Below are 23300 nucleotides of genomic sequence, written 5' to 3'. Positions count from 1 at the left end.
AAATGTCAACCAGAATTTGCTCATTATACTCAGAATGTCTTCTATCCATTTCTGCATGACCATTCAACATTTTTTTTAATGCTTTCCCAATATCCCTCTATAATAGCAATATTAGCCGTCTACATTCCACATTCAAAGGCTCAATGGTGATAGGGTTCTGTTCAGTTATTTTTGTTGGAACTAGTGTCTTATGGATATAACCATGATTTTGGAAGAAAGGAATAGTAATTTACCTACACAGGAGCTGGACCCAGAACTTTATTAGCATTGAGCTAATCATACTGCAAGTCAGAGTGAACTCATGTCTATAGGAACGAGCATACTAAACTAAACTACCATAGGCTCTTTCTCTTTTTTTTTTTTTTTTTTTTTTTAGGCTCTTTCTTCATTAGACAATAATGACTTAGTCTGTAGTGGGAGCATATATATGTATATATTTTAAAACTCTGTGTTATACCAGTGTCTGTAAAATAAAGCAATCATACAAGTTAAAACCATATCATTCCATTTCAACAATTGTGGTGACCAGATCAGAGAATGATATTTACTTCAACTATGTCCTTGTCCTCAATTCTCACAAGAATAAGTACTGTCAGAATACTCAAAGAAAGTCTTCAAGGCATCTTGGAAGAAATGCTTTCAAAGCTTGTCAATCAGCCTGCATTATGACTGTTTTCAAATTTCTCTAGAGAGGAAAACAGGTAGCCTTCAAATTGCAGCCATTAGCGCATCTCTTGGGTCTGAGGGAGACCAGATAATATTATTATTATCTAATAATAATATCCTATGAAACAGTGCTAAGTATTTAAGTAAACTATGAAACATATGGGAGATTCTAAATCAGTTTGTAACTCTTTCATATGGACCAGGAAGGTCCTGGCACATATTCCCAAGCCACTCCTTGAATTATGAACCACAGTTGTGACATGCAGCATTTGTGGCCTCAATGCTAGTGAGAGAAACACAGCTTAGTCCCATTGTATAATTCCCAATGAAAATGAATTCTCAAAAACTAAAACTGACTAAAGAGAAGAAATACATACAGTAACCTTCAGAACATTTTTTTTCTTTTCTCTTTATCTGCCTGGAGTTAGTTAAAACAAATCTTGACCCATCATTTATTTAACAACTTAGCAAAACTGATTCTCACGGTTGAACCCGGAATGGCATACAAAAAATAAAGAATAGGCAAATCTGATGATGTATTTCAGGATATAATTGGTAGCCTGTACTCAAGGCTGACCTTATCACTTGGAGATGAAAAAGAAAAACATGGTAGTAAAATAAAAACAATGTTTATGGTTACCAATCTCCTAAATTTAATTCTTTTAAATAATAACCCATCACTCCAAATGGAAAATTGTGTGATCAGAATAATTTGTGCAAGGGTATGATTTATGCCACAATGAATGGGGTGTAAATAGCAATATTTACAGACTCCATGACAGATCTTCAAAATCAGAGACTCCTGGGGTGGGCCCAGCAATTTGTGTTTAAAAAGCCCTCCAGGTAATTCTAGTGTGTGCTAAAACTGAGGATCACCAAGGTAAAGAAGCCTCAAATACAGTCTACAAAGTGACAGCAAAGCTTTTCAGAATTATGAGAGTGTCTCAGTGGTCTGTTTTAGAAAGACAACTCCTATGGACAGATTGTGCATTATTTTAATTTGTCAAGAACTTTTATTTCTCGAGAATTCATTTTAACTAGAGGAGCTATTCCCTATTCATGTGTAGTAAATTATGTGTTTTGTGTAGGAAGGCTGACTTAGTTGGAGTTACTGGTACAGATCCTGAGACAAGGACTTGGGTGCAGATGGTTTATTAGGGAATTGGTCCCAAAAAGCACAAGTGAGGAAATGATGAGCATGAGAGAGTAAAGATAAAAGCCAGTCAAGAATGTGTTACAAAAATGCCTGTTGGTGGGAATGTAAGTTGGTGCAGCCACTATGGAAAACAGTATGGAGGTTCCTCAGAAAAATAAAAATAAAATTAACATATGATCCAGCAGTCCCACCTCTGGGAACATACCTGGACAAAACTATAATTCAAAAAGATACATGCACCCCTATATTCATAACAGCACTATTCACAATAGCCAAAACATGGAAACACCTAAATGTCCATAGACAGATGAATGGATAAAGAAGATGTGGTACATATATACAGTGGAATACTACTCAGCCATAAAAAAGAATGAAATAATGGCATTTTCAGCAACATGGATGAAACTAGAGATTATCATACTAAATGAAGTAAGTCAGAAAGAGAAAGACAAGTACCATATGATATCACTCATATGTGGAATCTAAAATATGGCACAAATGAACCTATCTACAAAACAGAAACAGATTCATAGACATAGAGAACAGACTTGTGGTTGCCAAGGAGGAGGAGAGAGGGAGAGGGATGGACTGGGAGTTTGTGGTTGGTAAATGCATACGATTACATTTAGAATGGATAAACAACAAAGTCTTAATGTGTAGCATAAGGAACTAAATACATTCAATGTCCTGTGATAAACCATAATGGAAGAGAATATAAAAACAGAATGTATATATCTGTATAACTGAGTCACATTGCTGTACAACAGAGACTGATACAACATTGTAAATCGTCTATACTTCAATTAAAAAATTGAAAAAAAATGTATTACGGAAATGGATTACAAATGTGGACAAACAGGGCTTAATCCTATGGTGAACCTTCTTAGAAACTGTGTGTGGAATATACCTCAGAATCATCCCACTGGAGGGTGGGGAGACTGAAGCCTTTATCTACTTTCTCCCATCCCCAGTGGTTGAGAGTTGACCTGCAGTGATGCTAACATACCCCTACATCTAGGTTATATTTGCATATAGCCAAATAAGCTGGAGAAGGTCCTCAGGTAGAGAAGATAAGAGACATAGACTCTTGAGATGGGACATGACGATATGCTGGAAACTGTTTTCACCTACAGTTGCAGGCAGTTCACACAGGCTGAGGGGCTATGAGACAAAGAAACCCTCTAACGTGATAATTCTCACCCAGTTCACAATAAGCATTTAATGTCTGTTATGAGACAGGTTCAGAGTTAGTGGTTGGGAATATAAAAATAGATGAAACACCATTCCTGCCTCAAGAATATTTTGGTGTAGTGGAGAAGTAGACAAATAAAAAAGGTAATTAAAATATAATTAGATATGTTCAGTGACAGTGGTATATGTCTACATTTAGAAGAGGAATTTGTGGGGGAGAGGGGGTAGTGATCATGGAAGACTTCTTAGAGGTGATGATGATAATCACGGTGAAGGGGGATCCTGAAGACACTTAGAGGCTGGCCAAATGAAAGAGGCTTTGGGGGTGGTGATGGGGTTTGTGTTTGTGGACAGAAGCCAGAATGATTGAGATGTGGATGGGAGGTGTAAAAAAAAAGAGAAAACAGTCATAGGCAATATTTGAGAAGATTGTCTGTACAAGTCGGTTGAGAGATCATGTGTTAGGTGGAAGGAAGTCTAGCATCTCATAGGTGATAAAAGGAGAGAGATGGAAGGCACAAGAGTGTGTAGGTAACTGATGCTGCAGATTCCTTAAGGAGGAAAGAAGAAAGGGGCCTAAAGTTCTGTTGAAAAGATTAGGCCCTTTTTAGGAGAAAGAGTGCCTGTTTTCACTGTGGAGTGAAGAGAGGGGATGAATGAAGTTAAGACGGTGTGTATTTATTTGTAAAATAGAGAAAATAATAGTGACTACCTTCAAAGGGTTGTTATGAGACCTAACTGATGAAAGACACTAAAATCTTTTTTTTTTTTACATCTTTATTGGAGTATAATTGCTTTACAATGGTGTGTTAGTTTCTGCTTTATAACAAAGTGAATCAGTTATACATATACATATGTTACCGTTGCTTCTCACAGGTAGTACAAACCCCAAAATGTTAGCTAGTATTATTCAAATAAGGATTTTGTTTATTTACTTGCTTTGCTTCAGATTTTAGAGGGACAGAAATTTGAGGGCTTAAAACTATGTCTACCCATTGATCATTACTTTAACTAGGAAATAGTTACTCGTGAAGTTGTTAGGAAATGGGCTAGGGGAGCTGGTTGAAGGTTGATTGTTACTGTCATGGGAAATAGGAAGGAGCAAAACTGACAATACATACACGGAGAATTGCTAGTTGGAATCAAGTATCCAGTAAAGGTTGGAAGCCATGTTTTTGCAGTGACACTAAACCACATAGTTGTGTGATCCATTTCTAGGAAAGGTGCAGCAGTGTATTCTAAGGTATGTAAACAACATTCAGGGTAATAACACTAATCATTTTGTAGAAATTGTGTACTGTAAACACTGACAGATAAGCATATATATAAACAGTTTTCTAAAACTTGAGAAAATTTATCAAGATGTTTAAGATCAATGAAAATTCTAAAATGTATAAGATGATTTTGAATATTCTTATATCATGCGATCATAGCCCGGGTTCCTTTGTCAAACTCTGAATTCTGTTCTACAAATGACATTTAATTTGAGCATTCAGCAGTTGGTGCCTCAGTTTCAACTGACATTTTGTTACTAAACACAGTTCTAACACCATAAGGTGATTTGTCAGTGGTAAGAAAAAGATGGTTTATATTTCACTATAGTGAAATAGCACAGACGGGAGAGTCAATTGCTTGGAATTTTGGAAAGTGTCCATGCCGTCAAGTCCAACATTATTGAAAACATTTTTTACACTAGGCTACAAGGTATACTTTTTATGGAAAAAACTATGAAAGAAACTTGGAAACATCAGAAAGCTTGACAGCGCTGTTTTAATTCTGTAAAAGGTTCAAGGATCATACCTCCAATGAGCTTAAATATCTTGAGAATGACCAACACTGTCACTTTAGGAGTATGGCCATGGAAGTTCACAATTTTCATTTCTTTGTTTTTCTTTTGGATACTTTGTTTTCTTTTGGATAAGACCTTTTGAAAGACTTTTTTTCCCCCATGAAGTCTTTTGATTCTAGAATTATCAGCATTTTATACCATTCTTGATATTTTAGAAAGCAAAGTCCCTGTGAAATACTGGAAGAGCCCAGGGATAACAGAAATATCCAACTAGGAATGTCTTTTAATAAGTAATAGTCAGCTTCCATAGTGGCTTCATCAGTGATGTGCTATTGGAAACCCAGAATATGGCCAAGTTATACAAGAACAGTAGTAAACTGATTAACTAACAGCAAAAGCTAGATGCTAACGCCTTATTGCCACAATACCCAAGACTCATTTTCCATTTTTTCTTCTAGAAGCTCTTGGCCCTTTGGCCTGACAATCAATCAGACTAAGATAGATAGATAGATAGATAGATAGATTTGATCTGTTAATCAGTATAGCAAGTTACATTCTGAAAAGAATGTGGGAACTAAGACTCACTGAAAGAAAAGCAGATTTTCTTACACCACTTTAAGAGAAATGGCCACAGAACAAAATCATGAATGAAATCATCTGCATTTCTCAAATTCTTCAATGGATCATTCTTTCTCTCAAAGGTGTATAGTAGATGCAATAATAAGTTCAATGGAGTTCAAATCCATAAAACTCCAGTGTATACCACACAACGTTCTGTAACATTGTTTATAAGTATTTATATATTATATAATATTCAATTGTAAGTATTTTAATTTTTAAGAAAGCATAATAGTTTCTGAAACTTGGGGAAGGAGGGCTATGAAAATATTATATAGAAAAGATATTTACTAATTATTGACTCCAGCTTCCACCCCTGGCTTTATGATTTGGGTAATTTACTTCAGCTTTTTCATATGCAAGTTGGACATAAATATAGTGCTCACATAGTGCCTGGCACATAGTAACCACTCAATTAATATTAGCTTTATTATTATCATTGATATTCTACAAATGATGTTCAATAAACACTTACTAAGTTGAATAAATACATTCATAGTCTCTTGTAAGTACTGTCAAAATTACTGCAGCAACCTGAGTAAAGAAGGGAAAGAGGGTTAATGAAAGAAAGAGACCAACATTTTCAACACATATTGTTACAGGTGCTTTAGATACATTCATCTGTTTAATCCTCACTATACATCTGTGAAAAAACTGTTATTCAGATAATCAGGGAACTGAGACTCAGAGTAAGTAACATATCTGACTGTCAATAAAAAGACCCAGCATTTAAACTCAAGCCTCGTTATTCAAATTTTATGTTCTTTTTCTAATATCACATAGCCTCCAAGTTCTGAGGTATTTGACTTTGGAGATTTGAAATATTGTATTTCTATACTTCATTACCATGAAAATAATCAAGATCACCTCAGCTGATAAAGTGTAAGTTGGGTCACTTTCTGATTATTTAATTTTTTGAAATTAAATGCCAGCTAATGACTTCCTGTCGATACAAGTTTATCGAATGGTTTGGTTTTAGGTGAAGTTGGGATCCACAGATGTATAAACATGAGTTAGGGCTATATAACTACCTTTTCTCCACAGACAATATTTAGTGAAAATCTGCCTCGTGCCTGGCAACAAGTTTTATTGAAACCTTATCTGCTTATGATTATTCTAAGGATAGGGACCAGTAATCTAAATGAAATTCTCACTTCTGTGACGCTTATATTTTGGTGCACATAAAGAGACAGTAAATGTGTGTGTGTTTGTGTGTGTGTGTCATGTGGGATAAGTGCATAGGGAGAGCAAGGATGGGTATCATGGAAGGCATGCCTGGTGGAGTGATATTTAGACAGAAAGCTAGATGAAGGGAAGGAGGAGACAAGTGCAAGTCTTGGTTGCTGAGGACCAGCAAGAAAGCGGTCCAGCGGAAGCACAGGGAGTAAGTGGGATATAAAACACAAGACGGCCTCACAGCCAGTTACTTAACTACACACTATTTAATTAAGGCTGGAATAAAGGCACAGTGTTAGAGAGTGCAAGAAGGGGAACGATACTGCTTGGGGTTAGGGAGGTACGGGTGGGAAAGGATTTGACATTTGTTTCAGTCTTTGAATTTTGAGAAGTACTTTGTCAGGGAGAGAGAAAAGAGAACAGATCAAAAGGAACAGAGCAAAAGCATGAAAGTTCACAGTTGTGAAGGGCCTGTATGTTGCCTTTTGATGTGATCAGTAGACTTCTCTGTAAGATTTTTTTTCTTTATTTGCTTCAAGATACCAAGAAAGCCTTATTTCATAAAACCTAGCAATTAAGTGCCAGAGTGTCCCCAGATTGTCATTTTCAGCTCTGATCAACATCCAAATAAGAACTTATACTTATTTTTTTGGCCAGTTATACTTAAGAATTAATTTACTCTGCCAAGGGTCACTTAGCTTTCAAAAAATAAAGTAAAATAAGTATTTTAATGTAATTCCTGTGTTGTGCTAAAAGTTAACGTATTAGAATATGATAAAACAGACACGGCAAGAGATGAGTGGTCCTTCAACAAACACTGCCTTTCTTAATTGTTTTGGGATAATGTACCTTTAATCACTACAGCTGACGTCTAAAAGAATCCCAATGCAAGCAGAAACAGAGTTAAAACAGTAACACAATGGTCCCCACACTGGAAATAATTGTCAAGTGTTTATTTATAGCTTCATCAGGCAAAGTATTGAAATCATGACTTCACTTTTAATCACTGTTCAATAATTTAGGACACAGGAATGTGGTCTATGCCGTATGATGAACACAGATTCTCTATTTTCTTACGTTAGTGCCCATCCTTCGGCATTAAGAAGCATAGCAGGTAGCATACTGTTGGCCAAATCTCAGTGGTGGCATATTTCCACCTCCCAGGGGGTGTGGGAAGACCCATCCGCACAGCAGTAACAATAATTCTAGCATATCCGTTTATGAAATAACTTTGGCAGTAATGGCAAGAGAATTTGGATGAAAGTGTATTTGTGGTCTTCCAGCTGGAAGATCAGAGCAGAGATTCTAAAGCAAAAGGCACAGAGTGGGATGGCAGATAGTGGCTGCTTGGATAAGAACAGAAGAGAGTTGGGGATCCATGCTGAGCTCCAGGGGAAATGCAAACAAGACAGTCTTTTCGGAATATCCTCTTGCTGCCCACTGTCAGCGCAAGAGATTACTGATGCCATCTGCTGGGTATTCTTGGGATTTAGAAATGGAATCTACACAAATGATACGCTAGTGTCTCTTTATACTGTGGCTTCAGTTCTTCTAGTGAGAAGAAAAACAAAAACCAAATAAGCTAAAAACAAAAACAAAGCAAAGCAAAGTCTCGTACATGCTTAGTGTACCTTAAGGTTGGAGCTTTGTGTTGTCAGTCTGCATTTCAGAGAATTATAGTATTTAATTGTATTGCGTTTTCTAGCAGAAGTCTGTGGTAGTGCAGTATATATATGACACTCAGGCAACCGGATGTTGAGTTTGTACTATAAATCCATGAATCTATTGCTAAAAATCTGCTAATGCAATATTAATTTTATACATGATATACACCCTTTCTGTATTTTATTGGAAAAGAGGATAGTGGTTTGGTTTGGTTTTGTCTTAATTAGAAATGGAGAAAAAGAATAAAAAGAAAGAAGAATAAGTATCACTATTTTGTCAGAACTATTACATATGTGTTTGGGTTTTACATAAAATATGGTAATTCAGAATTTTTTAATATATGTTTTTTTTTGTGAAAAATATCCCTTGTTACTTGGACTCTCTGTAGGATTATTGTAAGGCCATGTTTTTAAAATTACAAAATTCCTCACAGTGCTTCAATAAAATTTTAGAATTCTTAGAAATGTGTAGCTAAGTAACATCGATCCTGGTCTCCATCAACGCAAAAGTACTAATGCCATCAGATCTGTAGTGGGAAAAATGGTTTCTGTGGTCAAAATCATTTGGAATATGCTAAATTCCAAACATCTTACCTTGGAGATCCATAAAGCACATTCATTAAAATATGATGAGTTGGTATTTATTGAGAGTTTACTATATGCTATTATTGCATTTAATCTTTGTCATGATTCTATCACATGGGCACTCTCATTAACCCTAGTGACAAATTAGGAAACTGAGGCTTACAGAATTGGTAATTTGTTCAAAGTCACACTGTAAGAAAATAGAGAAAACTCTCTGACTTCAGAGCTCATAAGTCTGAAGTCATATGCTCAAAATAATATTATATGAAACAATATTATGCGTTAATATGATTTTTGTATTCGTTATATTTCAGTGTTGATATTAACCTGTTAAAAGCTTGGAGGATTAATGCAGTAATGACATCTGTTTAACTTAGCTGAACTTGGCATTTCTAGATCTGTTTGGTTTCTGAATGCTTACAAAGTTTAGTGGAAATAGTGTTCCACAGAATACAGTTCTAGAAGTGCTGAGATAAGCTATAGTATTGCAGTAAGTGAGGAGCCAGGAAGGGAGTAGCTCTTTAGTATTTCTCCGGCCACTTGCTCCAAATAACTGCGGGGTCTTTCCCCAGGCAGGCCACTGAATCAGAGGATTCCACTTGGTGATTTGGAACGGGCAGGGATAGGAAGCAGACACCTGATATCTTTGCTGCTGCAGATGTACAGAGCACAGGAACCCTTTGCATAAATGTGTAATATGTAGTATATCCTGCAAAGGGAGTGAGCTTAATTTGGTTAAGCTACAAGGTTGAGTGGAAAACAGCACGCTGCTGTTACTGTTGAGTCAATTAAGTTGTCCTCTGTGCTCGTAGGAACTGTTGCACATTTATTATCAGTGAGATACACGCTCTGGCAGTTTCTTTGCTTCAGATTGTCTTATATTTAGCACATCTCAAGATTTGAGAACGGATGATGGAAGACATGGTGATAAATTGTCGGGCTTTTCTAAAGATTCAGAAGTTCTAAAGTTCCTGCCAGTGACAGATGGTCTGTCCTTACTCATCACTTGTCTTCCTGACAGGACTTGATTTTGTTTTTCCCCCATTTTTGTTCAGTTCTCTTAAAGTAAGCTCAGCGTCTTGGGGGGTAGTGTAGTCTCATTTGTTATAACTATGTTACTATAGATTGATGTGGTAGCAACCCTATATGAATATGCACCAAGCTCCCTCTACATGTGTAGTGATAAGAGAGGAGCACGGGGCAAGAGGGGAGAGAAACAGATGACCAAGCAAAACCCATACTTCCTTTCTTCCTGTTATTTCGTAACCAAACCTACTAGAGTCCTCATTGGTTAGTTTTTTCTTACTGACCTGCCACTTTCTTTTGATCACAAGCATAATGTGATCTTTTGGGCAGTGCTTACTATTATAATGGTAATAAAATATATATTATTTTTTAGGACCATCATTATTTCATAGCAGTCAAAAAATTTTTTTGAAATTTTCAGTTAAATAGTACAATTAGGATGTACTAACTTGCTAGACATTTATAAGAATCCACAGAGTGAGACCAAGCAACTGTAACAGTAATGGACTTAGATATAAAATAGGTTGCCACTGGGAAAAAAAGGAAATATTTCAATCCAATTGCTAAATCTTTTTCATTGACTTCAAATATGTTTACTGTTGAAATAGGAGATGTGCTACTTAGGTAAGGAAGACAAGAAAAAAACAATTTTCCCTGTTTGAGTTCTAGTACAACTGAAGATAAGTATGAAGGCTTAAAATATTCTAGAATGTCTTACAATTGCTTCTTAAGCCTTTATCCAAACGTAATTCAGTCCTTCAAGTTGGTAATGCAATTAGTTTGAGATAACGTTACTTAGGCTAAAGTATATCAAATGGAAGTGATTAATATTAATAAAAAATTTAAAACTTATCAGATGAATTGATTTCAGATTTATAATAGTTGTTTGACATTTGTTATCTACACAAATACTGAGAATTTCTTTTTATGTAAATATGTCTTCCCTAAGAATGTTCACCACATGTTAGCTCTATTTGATTAGATGGGAAAAGCGTAAACAATATTATCACTCCTGTTTACCTTTTCTTTTAACTCTACTGTAAATTTTACTTCTCTGGATATATACATACATACATATATGTTACATACCTGTATAGATATAGTAGTAGATTATATATAGATATCAATGTAATATATATAAATATACACCTAATGTAAATAGATATATAGTAGGTTTCCAAGGTCTAGGCTATTGAAGTCCCCATCATCTTTTTATGTCCCTTACTAAATACTCCTTCCATTACAGGTATCAGATACCTTTTTAATTAGTGGCTTTTTACATTGCTCACTTTTAATAACATTCGATTATAAAAAATCAGAGAAGTCATGCCAGATCATTTGTTGTGCATGAAGATATTAACCTAAACCTAAGGAAATTGTATTCCTCTATTAGTGGACAGCTCCTGAGACAGGTAGTGGAAGCATTAACTTTCTGTGTACAACATAGCAATAAAAAAGTTTCAGAGCTTCTTTATAACATGGTGTTGCAGTAATACATCAATTTTAGTTGTGTATGCATGTATATTTTATAATATAATATATAATTAACATAATATATTTAAATATATTTAAATATTTAATATATAACATAATATATTATATTAATATATATTTATATATTTAATATATTTAAAATATATTTTATTATATAATATATAATATAATATAATAATATAATTAAAGGGACAATACTACTTTTTCATTATTAAGTACTTTTCTGATGTAACTTGTTTTCCTTCCCCAAAGAAAAATGGGCTCATAAAAAAGTCCTGCGCATTCAGTATTTATGAAGAGGCCAACAAACATTGCACAGTTTTGAAATCATGCCTTTATAAAATCACAGAATTTAAAATTACTCTAATAAGTATGTTTATTAAAATGTATTAAGGTTAGAAGAAGGTGCCTAGCTAAGATTAGTAAAACTGTATTGCAGTGAAGAGATAGGATAAGTTACTCTAATCAGTAAACCCAAAATACAATGTCTGAACATAACAGGGGTTTATTGCAGTGTTAGCACAGTACCACATCAGGGAGTAGGGGAGTGGGGTCTGCTCCATGAACTCGAGCTACTGTGATAAATGATTTATTTCTGTATCTGTAGATGTGCTCATATTTTCCCCTCATCTCAAATGTGTACTGCAAAGTGTCTTATATTTTAGTTTTTTTAAAATTTATTTATTTATTTTTGGCTGTGTTAGGTCTGTGTTGCTGCGCACGGGCTTCTCTAGTTGTGGCGAGCGGGGGCTACTCTTCCTTGCGGTGTGTAGGCTTCTCATTGCGGTGGCTTCTCTTGTTGCGGAGCACAGGCTCTAGGCACTCGGGCTTAAGTAGTTGTGGCACGTGGGCTCTAGAGCGCAGGCTCAGTAGCTGTGGCGCATGGGCTTAGTCGCTCCGCGGCATGTGGGATCTTCCCGGACCAGGGCTCGAACCCGTGTCCCCTGCATTGGCAGGCAGATTCTTAACCACTGTGCCACGAGGGAAACCCACATTTTAGTATTCGTGAGTAAAACCAAAGGGAAGAGTAAAAGATTGTTTCCCTGCCAACCCTAAGCAAAGGAGGGTGGTATAGTTAGTAGAATCATGGCCTCAGATGAAATATTTGCCTTTCTCCTTTGCTGAAACACAAGATTGAGCCTACACCTATAGACTGTTTCATGCTTTTGCCTGAAAGTTTATTTCAAGGAAGAGAGTGTGAAAGATGAATAAATTTTATGGTCTAGACAAACGATCAGTGTTATTATTGTAACTCTTAACTTCCACTTATTTCATAAATGCTGTTGCACAAAACAGCTTTTCTCTTAAAAAGTTCCACAGGTTGATGCAGAATTCTCATAGACTAAATTTTGCTTAATCTTGCCACATGGTACAGATTATCTAAATGGGGACAATTTAAGCTAAATTGAGTCGTCTCTTCGCTCTACTGCTAATATTGCTTCAGAAGTACTTTCAACCTATATCTTAGCTTTCACTTCTCTTTTCTCTGAATTCTTCCTATTTCCATGTTTCAGTCATACTTTTTTTCCCCTATATATATATATATATATAAAACTTTCTTTTTTATCCATAGAACTATTTTCCGTATATCTGAGTCTCCAGTTTGTATTCCTTTAAATTCTTATGGAGGTCCCATTTGGTTTTTAACACTTTTTATTGCTAATAAATTACTGATGGTTTGTCTAAGATTATTAAAGAAAATAATTATAAAATTAGAAATAAGGGATGCCATTACTGGTTTAAACTGATTTTTTTTTAGCTAAAACTGAAAACTGCCATGGGTCATATTTTCTACATTGTTTCATCTAAAAGTTGAACATACGTGTACATAAAAAAATAGGTAATAATTTTATGACTTAAAAATAGATAACGTGTCCTCACTTCTATGATAATATGTTATCTATGCACCTTAGTAAGGTCATAAGAATCTATTTGATGTATATGGAAATAGTATAAAATTTATACCAAAATTTAAAAAAATATTCTGCAAATAAGTATGTACTTTGAGAAAGTATTGAATCGCACAGATGTATTTCCTATTGCGTTTCTCGTGTTCAATGCATTTTTCAGTGGACATTTCTCAGTAGGACAGAGACTAACGCCCAAAAGTAATTCTCACTTTATAACAATTCCTTGCTAGTTTTTAGAAAGCATCTTCACTTAAAACTCAAGCTTTTGGTATTATTGCTGAAAATAACACAGTAATCTCTTATAAAACAGTCTAACCTAACATATATCTATATGTTCCATGACATGAATCACAAGAACATGTCTTAGAATATGTACGATAAAATTGGATAGAATGGAAACTTTGATACAAAAGCTACCTCTGGACACACACATACAGACACACACACCCACACACGTGGACATGCACCTGTACAAGGGTTGCCTTTTTTGGCCTAAGCAAAGGATCATTTCGAATCAATTTATCCAAAGTTATTCAGTCAGTATTGCTCCCTATATATAGTTCATTTTTCTTTTACATAAGTTTTCTTTCTGTTCATATTATTAGCAAAACTACTGAAATTACCCACCTATAACTTGTGCTAATATAATGTCCATTACTTTTAGTCTTTACATTCAGATAATTTTATGATTGGATCTCCTTAGAATACACAATAGAATTCAATAACACATACACAAAACTTTTCAGAACATAGAGCATTTTACTTTGTTAAGACAATGTCAAATGTATACACAGGGAAGTAGCAGATAAGAATGTTAAGTTAAAGCCAGATTATGGAGAGATATGTACTTAGATATTTATTAGGTAGATTATAGAAGTTCATCAAAGTTTATTTGGACTAGGAAATGTGTTTGGAACTCCACTCTCGGTTGAATCACTAAACATTATTATTTATATTATTTTTCAGTTGAAACCTTTGTTTTTCTGGGTTTTTAATTAATTATACTTTCAAACTTAATTAGAAAGTCTACAATGCACTTACAAGATGAACACAAATGCTTTTACCATGTTTTAGTATAACGGTTTTCCATCTTCAGTTGAGTAACAAAGACCTTTCTAACCTGTGATACATTTTTGCCATTTGCCAAGTATATCTATTTAGTTTGATTTGTTTTTCCACAATTAATGCTGACTGGTGGCTGGCTTGTTTTCTATTCCAGGTTGTGGAGACGAATTTGGTTGCTTTTGACTGTCACTGGATCATTATAAATGAGGTAAAGCCAACTAAACCTTACTGTCAACTCTGGGTCCTGTTTTCATATGTATAGTCACAGCATTTCCTATGGCCTTGAATTTCTAACAGAAAACATAACACAAAGTATACTTTCAGCTTACTGAATGGATGCTGTTAAGTAAAAATAGAATAAGGAGTTTTTGAAAATTATAAAGGGCTTTGTATGAGCAAAATAAATGGAGAACGTCTTCCCCACTGAATATCTTTCAGTCTTTTCCGTTGGCACACACTGCCTACATCAGGAGATCATCTTTATAAAAAGTACAGTTCTTCTTTGTAAGCAAAGTGAATTCCTCCCAGTGGAGGGCTTGTGTTCCATTTGTGTTTTACTGTTGTTTCTAGAACTTTTGTACCCCACCGCCTTACAAGTGGATTAAATAGTTCAGCACATGAATATGAATAAACAAGAGCAGATTGTTTTTCTTTTCATAAAGAAATATAACTGTTTTACAATTCACCAACTTGTCAAATTCCTTGTGAAAGTTTTTTTTTTGTTTGTTTTTTGTTTTTTTTTCTGTAAGGACAGTGCATAAGATTAAAAGTACAGTATTGCAACATGAGAGCTTAGTGAAATAAGTTGTTCCATTAGCACCTGCCAGTCAGAGTTGGAAAGGGCGATGAGCAGATCAGTCTGGGACAAATAATGGATCAACAAGATCTAGTATTCAACATATCTATTACTTATGAATAAAAATAATGTGCTATTTATCAACAGATACCAAATATTGAATTATAGAATAATAAGTTTTGTCTCAGGAACAAAGTAGCATTTTGGGCAGGAATTCTGGTTTTGCAGTCAGCAAGATAGGTTCAATCCTGGCTATGAGATTGGTTAGCTGTGTTACTATGGATATATAATATAATCATCCTGTGCCTCAGATTTTATTTTGTTTGCACGGTATGTATAATAACATTTACTTTACAAGTTCATAATGAAAAGTAGGTGAAATATTATCTAATGCTCTTAACACGGTGCCTGACAAATGACACTCAATAAACGGTACTGCAATAATGATCAGAGCACATTAAAGTTCACAGATCACTTTCTCACATATTATTTTGTTGAATACTAAATAGTATTATGAAGTGTTGAGGGAATGGGGTCCACAGAGGGTATATGACTTGCCTCTCCTTACACAGAAAAATAAAAATGTTTCTTAGTTTCAAGTTGTTTCTCCTACACCACACTTCATTGATGGAATTTTAGCTCCCTTGATGATTCTTTTTAGTTCAGTTTAAAGTCACTGGAAACATCTTACAAGTCTGTTTTCAGTCTGAAAAACTTTAGGTCTACATGATTTGTCAGTGTATTTCTTATGTCAAATTAAGCTGTGTTTTTCTGAGATCCTGACAGATAATGTGTATATGTGAGATCTACTTTTCAATGAAGTTTTTAAGTCAATCTAAAATGACTAAACATCAGGACAGAGTAAAGGGAAAAGGGAAACTTAACAAACCTTCTAATAACTTTTCAAATTAGGTAATTTCATCTCTAATTTTCTGCAAAGAGTCTGAGGTTCAAATAAATTAAGCAGTTTGTAAAATATTACACAACTATGAAGAGGTGATAATGGGATTTAAAACAAGTCTTTTCTAATCTAAAGCTTTGGTTGTTGTTGCTTTGTTTTCTTTTTTGTTAATTTTCCTTATAGGTATAGTTTTGAAATTTCTGCTATCTGAATTTCAATCTTATAGGAGCTATTATTCTATTACCTTTTGTCTTTAGCTTATTATTTTCTAGATTACTATTTTTTGAAATAGAGAATCTTCCTAATTCCTTGTTTTTATCTCACACCCACCTTCTGATGGGGAAGAGACCACACAGATTTTCTGATATAAAACAAACTGGAGCCATTTTACTTGTTTACGTCAATATTGATGACTAGGGGGAAAAAGTGACTTCTTGCCTCCTTAGAGACATGGATTAATCAAACCAATTAATACTTATAGTTGATAAATGGAAATGCCCATTCCTTTCTATTCTTTGGTAAGATTGCAGAAGGGACCCCTGAATTAATTTTCTTTTTCCATATTCACCTTAACTTCTAAAGCTATACGTGAATGTTAGAAGTGTGAACCGAGGTAGAGAGAGCTTCCCAGAACACCAGTGTCCGTCTGTCTACTGCTTATTTGTCAGTTTGTGCTGTGCAAGAAATCGCTCCTTCATATCATAAAGAGGAAGTGTGACAGAGTAGCATGTATTTCATTGATGATGTATATCATGGAAAGAATAATAGCTTCTCTTTTACTATATCTTTCATAAACATTACAACTCATTTTGTTGAACTTCTCATTAAATTTTATTTCATAAAATATTAGGAGGGCAAATGATGTCTTTAAGTGAGTATTCCATAATATGGGCCACTATATTGCAAGAAAAATAAAAACATCCACAAAACAAAGCAATCTAACTGGCAAATAACTCAGAAATGTTAGAATTATAGAACACAGTATAGAAAACCTCAATTCTTTTCTCCTCCTTCACGCTTTAGTTTCCTACCGTAAACGGTCATAACTATAACTTCACCTTTACCATTACTGAACCCCTTATCTCTTTTTTACCCATAGCCCTCCTTGCTAGTCCTTGAGCAAAGCTGTAATTTTAGGTGGGGCAGGTCAATACCACTTAGCCTTTGAAAAATCTTACGTTCACATCCCACACCGTTTATATTGGTTATTATTATTTTTTTCTAAACTGGGTTAAAACTCAGAGATCAAGCATATTTTCTGTATTTTCATCCCTAAGAAAAACCATCTGTCCATGTATCTGTGGTTAGCACTCTTGCTTCTACATGATTCTATTCAGCCACCTCATTCTCTCTGAAATATGCCTCAAGAAACTTGAGTCTTGCTACCTTTATTTCATTTACAGGCCTGTTTATAATGGATGAATCACAATTTACCTGAGTTTCCGTAAAATAAGAAACATGGATTTCTCGAATTTGCTAGGAAGATAATAAACTCTAAAAGGAGCAATGACAACAACAAAACCCAACAACATGCACATGCCCATTTTGATTGAACATGGAAATCGTGAATCTCACTAGTTTGGTTTGTGTAGCTACTATTTTGTTGCTAATTTTAAAATGGGTTGCAAACATTTATTTAATCTTACTGCACCAGTAGTTTCTCAGAGAGAAACTATAAATCAAAGTTGGCATTGTGCATCATCATACAAATTGATGTCAAAACTTGAGAACAATATATTTTTTTTGCTTGCATTGTGTGCTATAATAATGAGAGGCTATGCTAGTTCATATGGTATAATCAATCATATGTTAGTAGTTGGTAATGGTATTTATCTTTTCCCTGCAATCAGTCGATCCAGCACAGAACAGCCTTTCCATATAAGTACTGTCATCCCTTCAGGGTCCTGAAGGAGATGGTCAAGCACTTTATTTAAGTTTTACAAAAGTTAGAAATTCAGGTAGGAAGATATATACACTGTTTAGAGCAGCCAGAAACATAATGCTATAGTCACCCTTCTATTCCCTGATGATACCGAACCTGACCTTTGGCATCCTGAATTCTTATTTAAATAGTTTAAGCTACTATTCTCTGCTAATGACTGCTTAGTTCTGCAGTTAAGGAGAAGGGGGTTGTTGTTGAGATTTGAAAAGCCAATATGTATAATGAATATATATATATATTTTTTTTAGTTTAGTGATTAATTGAACTGCTCACTACTAATCTGTCAAGCAGAAAGCTGCCATTCTGCTCCCCTTCCTGCTGCTATAGTCTACAGTTGGTTTTGTTCCATATTTCATAATATATGTGTAATTATTTCATGTTAATATTAAACTTTATGGAAGCATTAAAGGATCATCTTTGCTAAAGCATGAAGAATGTAAACATATCAGCAATGCAGCAACAGCAATAAGCATACTCTTTTCAAATTATACCACATAGTACACTGCTTAATATCATTACTAAAATCTGCTTTATTTAGAATGGGTAGAGTTATTAAAGCACCGCAAAGTCTATACTCAAAGTTTCAGGTATCTATCTTTAGAAGACGTTTTGGTGAAATCTTGCCATTCATTCAGTTTTTCATTTATCAACCTTTAATGAATACCCACTGTGAGCCAAGAACTTTGTTCAATGTTAAGAGATAAAAGAATGGGAAAAGGAGGAAGGGGTCCCTTCTCTGAAATAGTTTATATAATATAGATTGGCAACCAACCTAATAGATTTTGAGAGTCTTTCCTTCTCTAGAATTCTATTAACTTACGCCTAAAGCTGATACCCTACAAGGATTCAGGAGCAATCCAATTCTCCTAAAAGATTTGTTCTGGGAAGTGGCTGTTTCTGGCGGAGTTGTATCCCTATCAGATATTTTCGCTTTCCTCTTCCTTGGCTCTTACAGTTCAGAGTTTGCCCTACATTAAACTGTCACAGTAAAGTGATAAAAATCTTTCCTCGGATATATTCATTTGATTCTTAATAATTTTTGATTATCCATGTAAATTATTTTGGGGGTAAAAGACAGTATGCCTTGCTCTTAATGAAAAAAAATTGAGAAAAATTAGGTATACTAAAACATATTTGTTCATTTTTCATTGCAATATTCTTATTTCATAAATGTACTCATTCAAATCAAGAATACAAAAAGGACAAATAATTTTATAATTTACCTTCTTTAAATTCTTTCAAACTCAGGAAATTTCTGTCTCTTTCTAAAGAGTAGCATATTTGGGTAGTACAGGGGGCTTGGTAGAGTATGTACTGAACTGGTTCTTCATATGATTATTTAAAAAACTCAGATATTTTAACATTTAAAAAATTCAGCACATTAGAATAATGTAGATTCCCAAAGATTATACAATAGTTTCATATTTTAATGAAAGCAGTTTATTTACAGATTTATTTTTCATTTAAAAGTATCTCTTGATAGATTAAATATTCACTTGGCTTCCGGTGTTTATATGACATTGCATCTGTCACTCTTGAAATGCACCTTTTGGAATGCAGAAGTAAAGTTCTTTAAATATAAAATAGCTGTCTGATCAAGTTTTCATATCACTATCAAACTAATTTTGAGATCAGGTGTCAAAACTAAAACTGCAAGTGAATTTTTTGAGACAGACTGTCTGTTAGCTTCATTCAGAATGGCAGATTCTTTCCTCCCAGAATATTACTTTCTTTTCCCTTCCCCAAATAATAATAGGCAAAATATATTCAATTCAAATTGACATTTTCTCAAATATAGCTTAGTCGCTAAGACACCTGTGAACTTCAACTTTTAGAACCTGTTAAAGGTAACCATCCTCTTTTGTGGGTTTAAAAATAGTCCTCTTAAAGACTGTGGCTCATGATAGATGAGTTTATCATTTCTTATAGAATCATCAGACTATTAAATGCTGGAATAACATATCTTTATAGTTTTAATTCCTATCACTTATGCATATTAATCTAAATAATTCCTGTAAGGAAAAATGGATTTCTTGTGTAATTACTTCAGAGAGTGTCTCTTTTGATGACATTTATAAATTCATACTATGAATAAAGGGTATTTTGAATGAAGAGCTTGGAATCTCCTTGGTTCCTTATTTATGAATGAGAATGACAGTATCTGAATCAGAATGTAGTTTTTAGCAGGAAATGAGATAACAGGTTAAGTACTTAGTATTTTGACCAAAATATAGCAGGGTCTTAATAAATGTAAGTTTTTATTCTAATGTGCTGATTTGTAGCTCACCATGGTTGGAGCGTGTAGAAATGGTGCTGTTTGACAAAATGTTGATAAATCTTAGTATTGCTAAAGAAAAAATGACCATGTATATAACACACTTAGTCAATATTATGCGAAGAGTGGTAGAATTTTTTCACTGCCTTTTTAAATGAAAATTCCCATCTGCACAATACGAAATTTTTAAAAATGTAAAGACATTGAATAGCAATAATAATTAATTTTGAAAGTTTTCTAGTTAAATTTCAGGCTTAAAATGAAGTTGACAGACACCGTTTAATTTTATTTTGTGAGTAGATGACAGAGACTTAAAAAGTGACCTGCCTTTTGCCAGACAGAAATTTTGGGGGCCAGTGAAATGACACGCACTAAAGAAAAAGATGGCATTTTAAACTGAGAAAAATAATTTTTTATGGTACATTAAGGATTAATCGACTGGAAATCCAGGATATTACACTGTATATAGCTGATGGCAGGTGTTATTTTATTTTTAGAGAAATCTATATTTCAGAAAGATCATAAATAAAAGATGAATTTTAAAGCTAATATATGCTATAAGAAAGAATAATATGTGATTAACGTAGTAAGGAAAGAAGAAAATTTACACTTGTAAATCATCTTTTTCTCTTTCATTATTCTGTAATAATTCTTTGAAACAAAACTGAGAAGTGCTCATTGTATTCCAAAATGTATCATGTGTCAAATTTTTTACTTCAGATGCCATAAGAATCTGTTGAAACCAATAATATGTTAATTACGAAGGCTTCATTGATTTAAAAGGTTCCAAATGGACACCATGGAGCACAAACTACCTAAGTAAAGACTACATTAAAGCTAAAATTTATTCTGATCAGTCCTATTCTAATTCCAATTAGAATAATGTTCAGTTAGAACAGATGTACGTTATGAAAATATTATGTTATTTTTATTACTTTTACATCCATGATTGAGTCAAATCTTAAAATTTAAGTGTGGAATTGGGAGGTGGCAGGGAGAAAGAAGTAGAAAATGCTTTTCTTTGAGTTCGGCACATGCTTATATACAAACTAGCATTAATTTGGATAAACATCACTGGAGTTCACACTGCATTAATCAACAGAATTTTTCATCTTTATGTTAAGAACACAATTACATACTAACTTATCCATTCAGCAGTTAGTGAACACTCTGTTTTATCCTTTATTTATTCTTTACCAAGAGAAATGTATGAGTTAACACCAGTAGTTCTAAGACATAATTGGGAAAAAGTCTTAAAAAATAATATCTCCTCATTCTCTCTCTACTTGTCTTATTTAAGAACCTCATTTTTCATTGCTAAGAACAATATATATTATTCTTACATTATAACTATCTTCCTAGGTAGTCAAAGTACCTTGAAATCCATTAATGAATAATTAAGTGTAATAGCAAGTTATTTGCGACGTTTTCCCATGTTTAGACAACACATATTTTTCTGAAGTGTTCAACATATTATAAACTTATTATTAATAAAATATGTTTAAGTCGTTTGCTCCATTTGAAATTATTTAGGTATTAATAAATTATATACATAAATGCATATAATTTAAAGCACAGACAGCAACTACATATGAGTCGATTATTTTAATGAACATGTGTTGTTGCTTTCATTTGGATGTGGGCTAAGCATTATGCAAATGTATTACAGTAATGGAATCTCTTAGCATTTCCAGATAACAACTCATTAATAGTTTTGTGTTTCCGTTACTGTATTAAAGCATTTCTAATTCTTCCCTTTCTTATCTTATAGGAAATAAATGATGTGGACGTACAGGAACTTGTAAGAAGGTCAATTGGAAGGTTAACCATCATTCGTCAGACATTTCCAGTCCCCCAGAATATAAGTCAGCGATGTTTCCGTGGCAACCATCGAATATCTTCAACGTTGTGTGATCCAAAGGATCCATTTGCTCAGAATATGGAGGTATATTCTAAGTCCCTGGATATTCCTTCAAGGATGTTTTGTTGGGCAGTTGTAGAGAGAGCTTTTCCAGTGGCATTGCACTCAGAATTGTACACATTTCCATTTTCTGAACTATTCTCCTCTTCCAGCAATTTCATAAGTCTGATGGGGAGAGTGCTAAGAATCTGTCTTTGATCATTTTGACCTCATTACAGCAAAATATCTACTTGTTTAATAAAAATATAATAAGTAAACGTTTTTTATTTCTTTTCAGCAATTAAATCGATAGCATTTCTCATGGTGAATTTGTGATTGATACTCCTTAATGCCAAACTCCAAATTACTAAGCTAATAAATTTGCTTGCCTTTTCTGGCATAACAAGGATATAGACGTTTATTCTTTTTTAAAGATTAATTTCCGATTGGAAGAACTTCACCAAAAAAAATTTAGAAATCCAAAAAATGCTGTAGTGTTATAAAGTTATATCCAACTCAGAGGGGATATAGCTGAAACCTTTGCTATTCAGAATACAACAAAGAATTTGAAAGTAGATGAATACAATCTCTGAGCAGCAAAATAAAGAACCCCAAGTCCCTGAAGCTTACTCATAAGAATGGCCTTTTAATACTCACCTGGAGCCTATTTCTTTTTCTTAAGGAAAATCCTATCAGATTTTTTTGTTTTATTTCTCTTTGCACTGGAGTTCTCAATATGTCAGTCTGATGGAGGTTTAACAAAGGCAGGCACATCAACAAGAATAGGGCTCCATAAGAAGCACTCGAGCTAGGCAAGAGACAGGAAAAGAGAAATCAAACAGATACACTAGGGCTTCCCTGGTGGCGCAGTGGTTGAGAGTCCGCCTGCCGATGCAGGGGACACGGGTTCGTGCCCCGGTCTGGGAAGATCAAACATGCTGCGGAGCGGCTGGGCCCGTGAGCCATGGCCGCTGAGCCTGCACGTCCGGAGCCTGTGCTCCACAATGGGAGAGGCCACGACAGTGAGAGGCCCGCGTACCGCAAAAAAAACAAACAACAACAACAAAAAAAACCAGATACACTAATTCAGATATCCTATCAGAGCAGGACTTTCCCTGTAAAACAACTCTATATCATAAAGCAGTT

The 23300-nt window shown here is 34.3% G+C and overlaps 1 protein-coding gene across 3 annotated transcripts in view; it reads left to right on the top strand.

The window, feature by feature from the left end:
- Positions 1-23300, top strand: part of GRID2 (glutamate ionotropic receptor delta type subunit 2) — a 1388195-nt gene that overhangs the window by 795445 nt on the left and 569450 nt on the right. For all 3 annotated transcript variants that reach the window (XM_067736951.1, XM_067736950.1, XM_067736949.1), the window contains exons 5-6: positions 14495-14548; positions 22026-22199. In XM_067736951.1, coding sequence (XP_067593052.1) covers positions 14495-14548; positions 22026-22199 — 228 coding nt within the window. The remainder of the gene's footprint in view (positions 1-14494; positions 14549-22025; positions 22200-23300) is intronic.

The sequence above is a fragment of the Pseudorca crassidens genome, chromosome 4 (assembly GCF_039906515.1).
Source record: "Pseudorca crassidens isolate mPseCra1 chromosome 4, mPseCra1.hap1, whole genome shotgun sequence".
NCBI classification, from domain to species: Eukaryota; Metazoa; Chordata; class Mammalia; order Artiodactyla; family Delphinidae; genus Pseudorca; species Pseudorca crassidens.
Note: the sequence above shows the minus strand (reverse complement) of the source record. Positions and strands in the feature narration are given on the sequence as shown.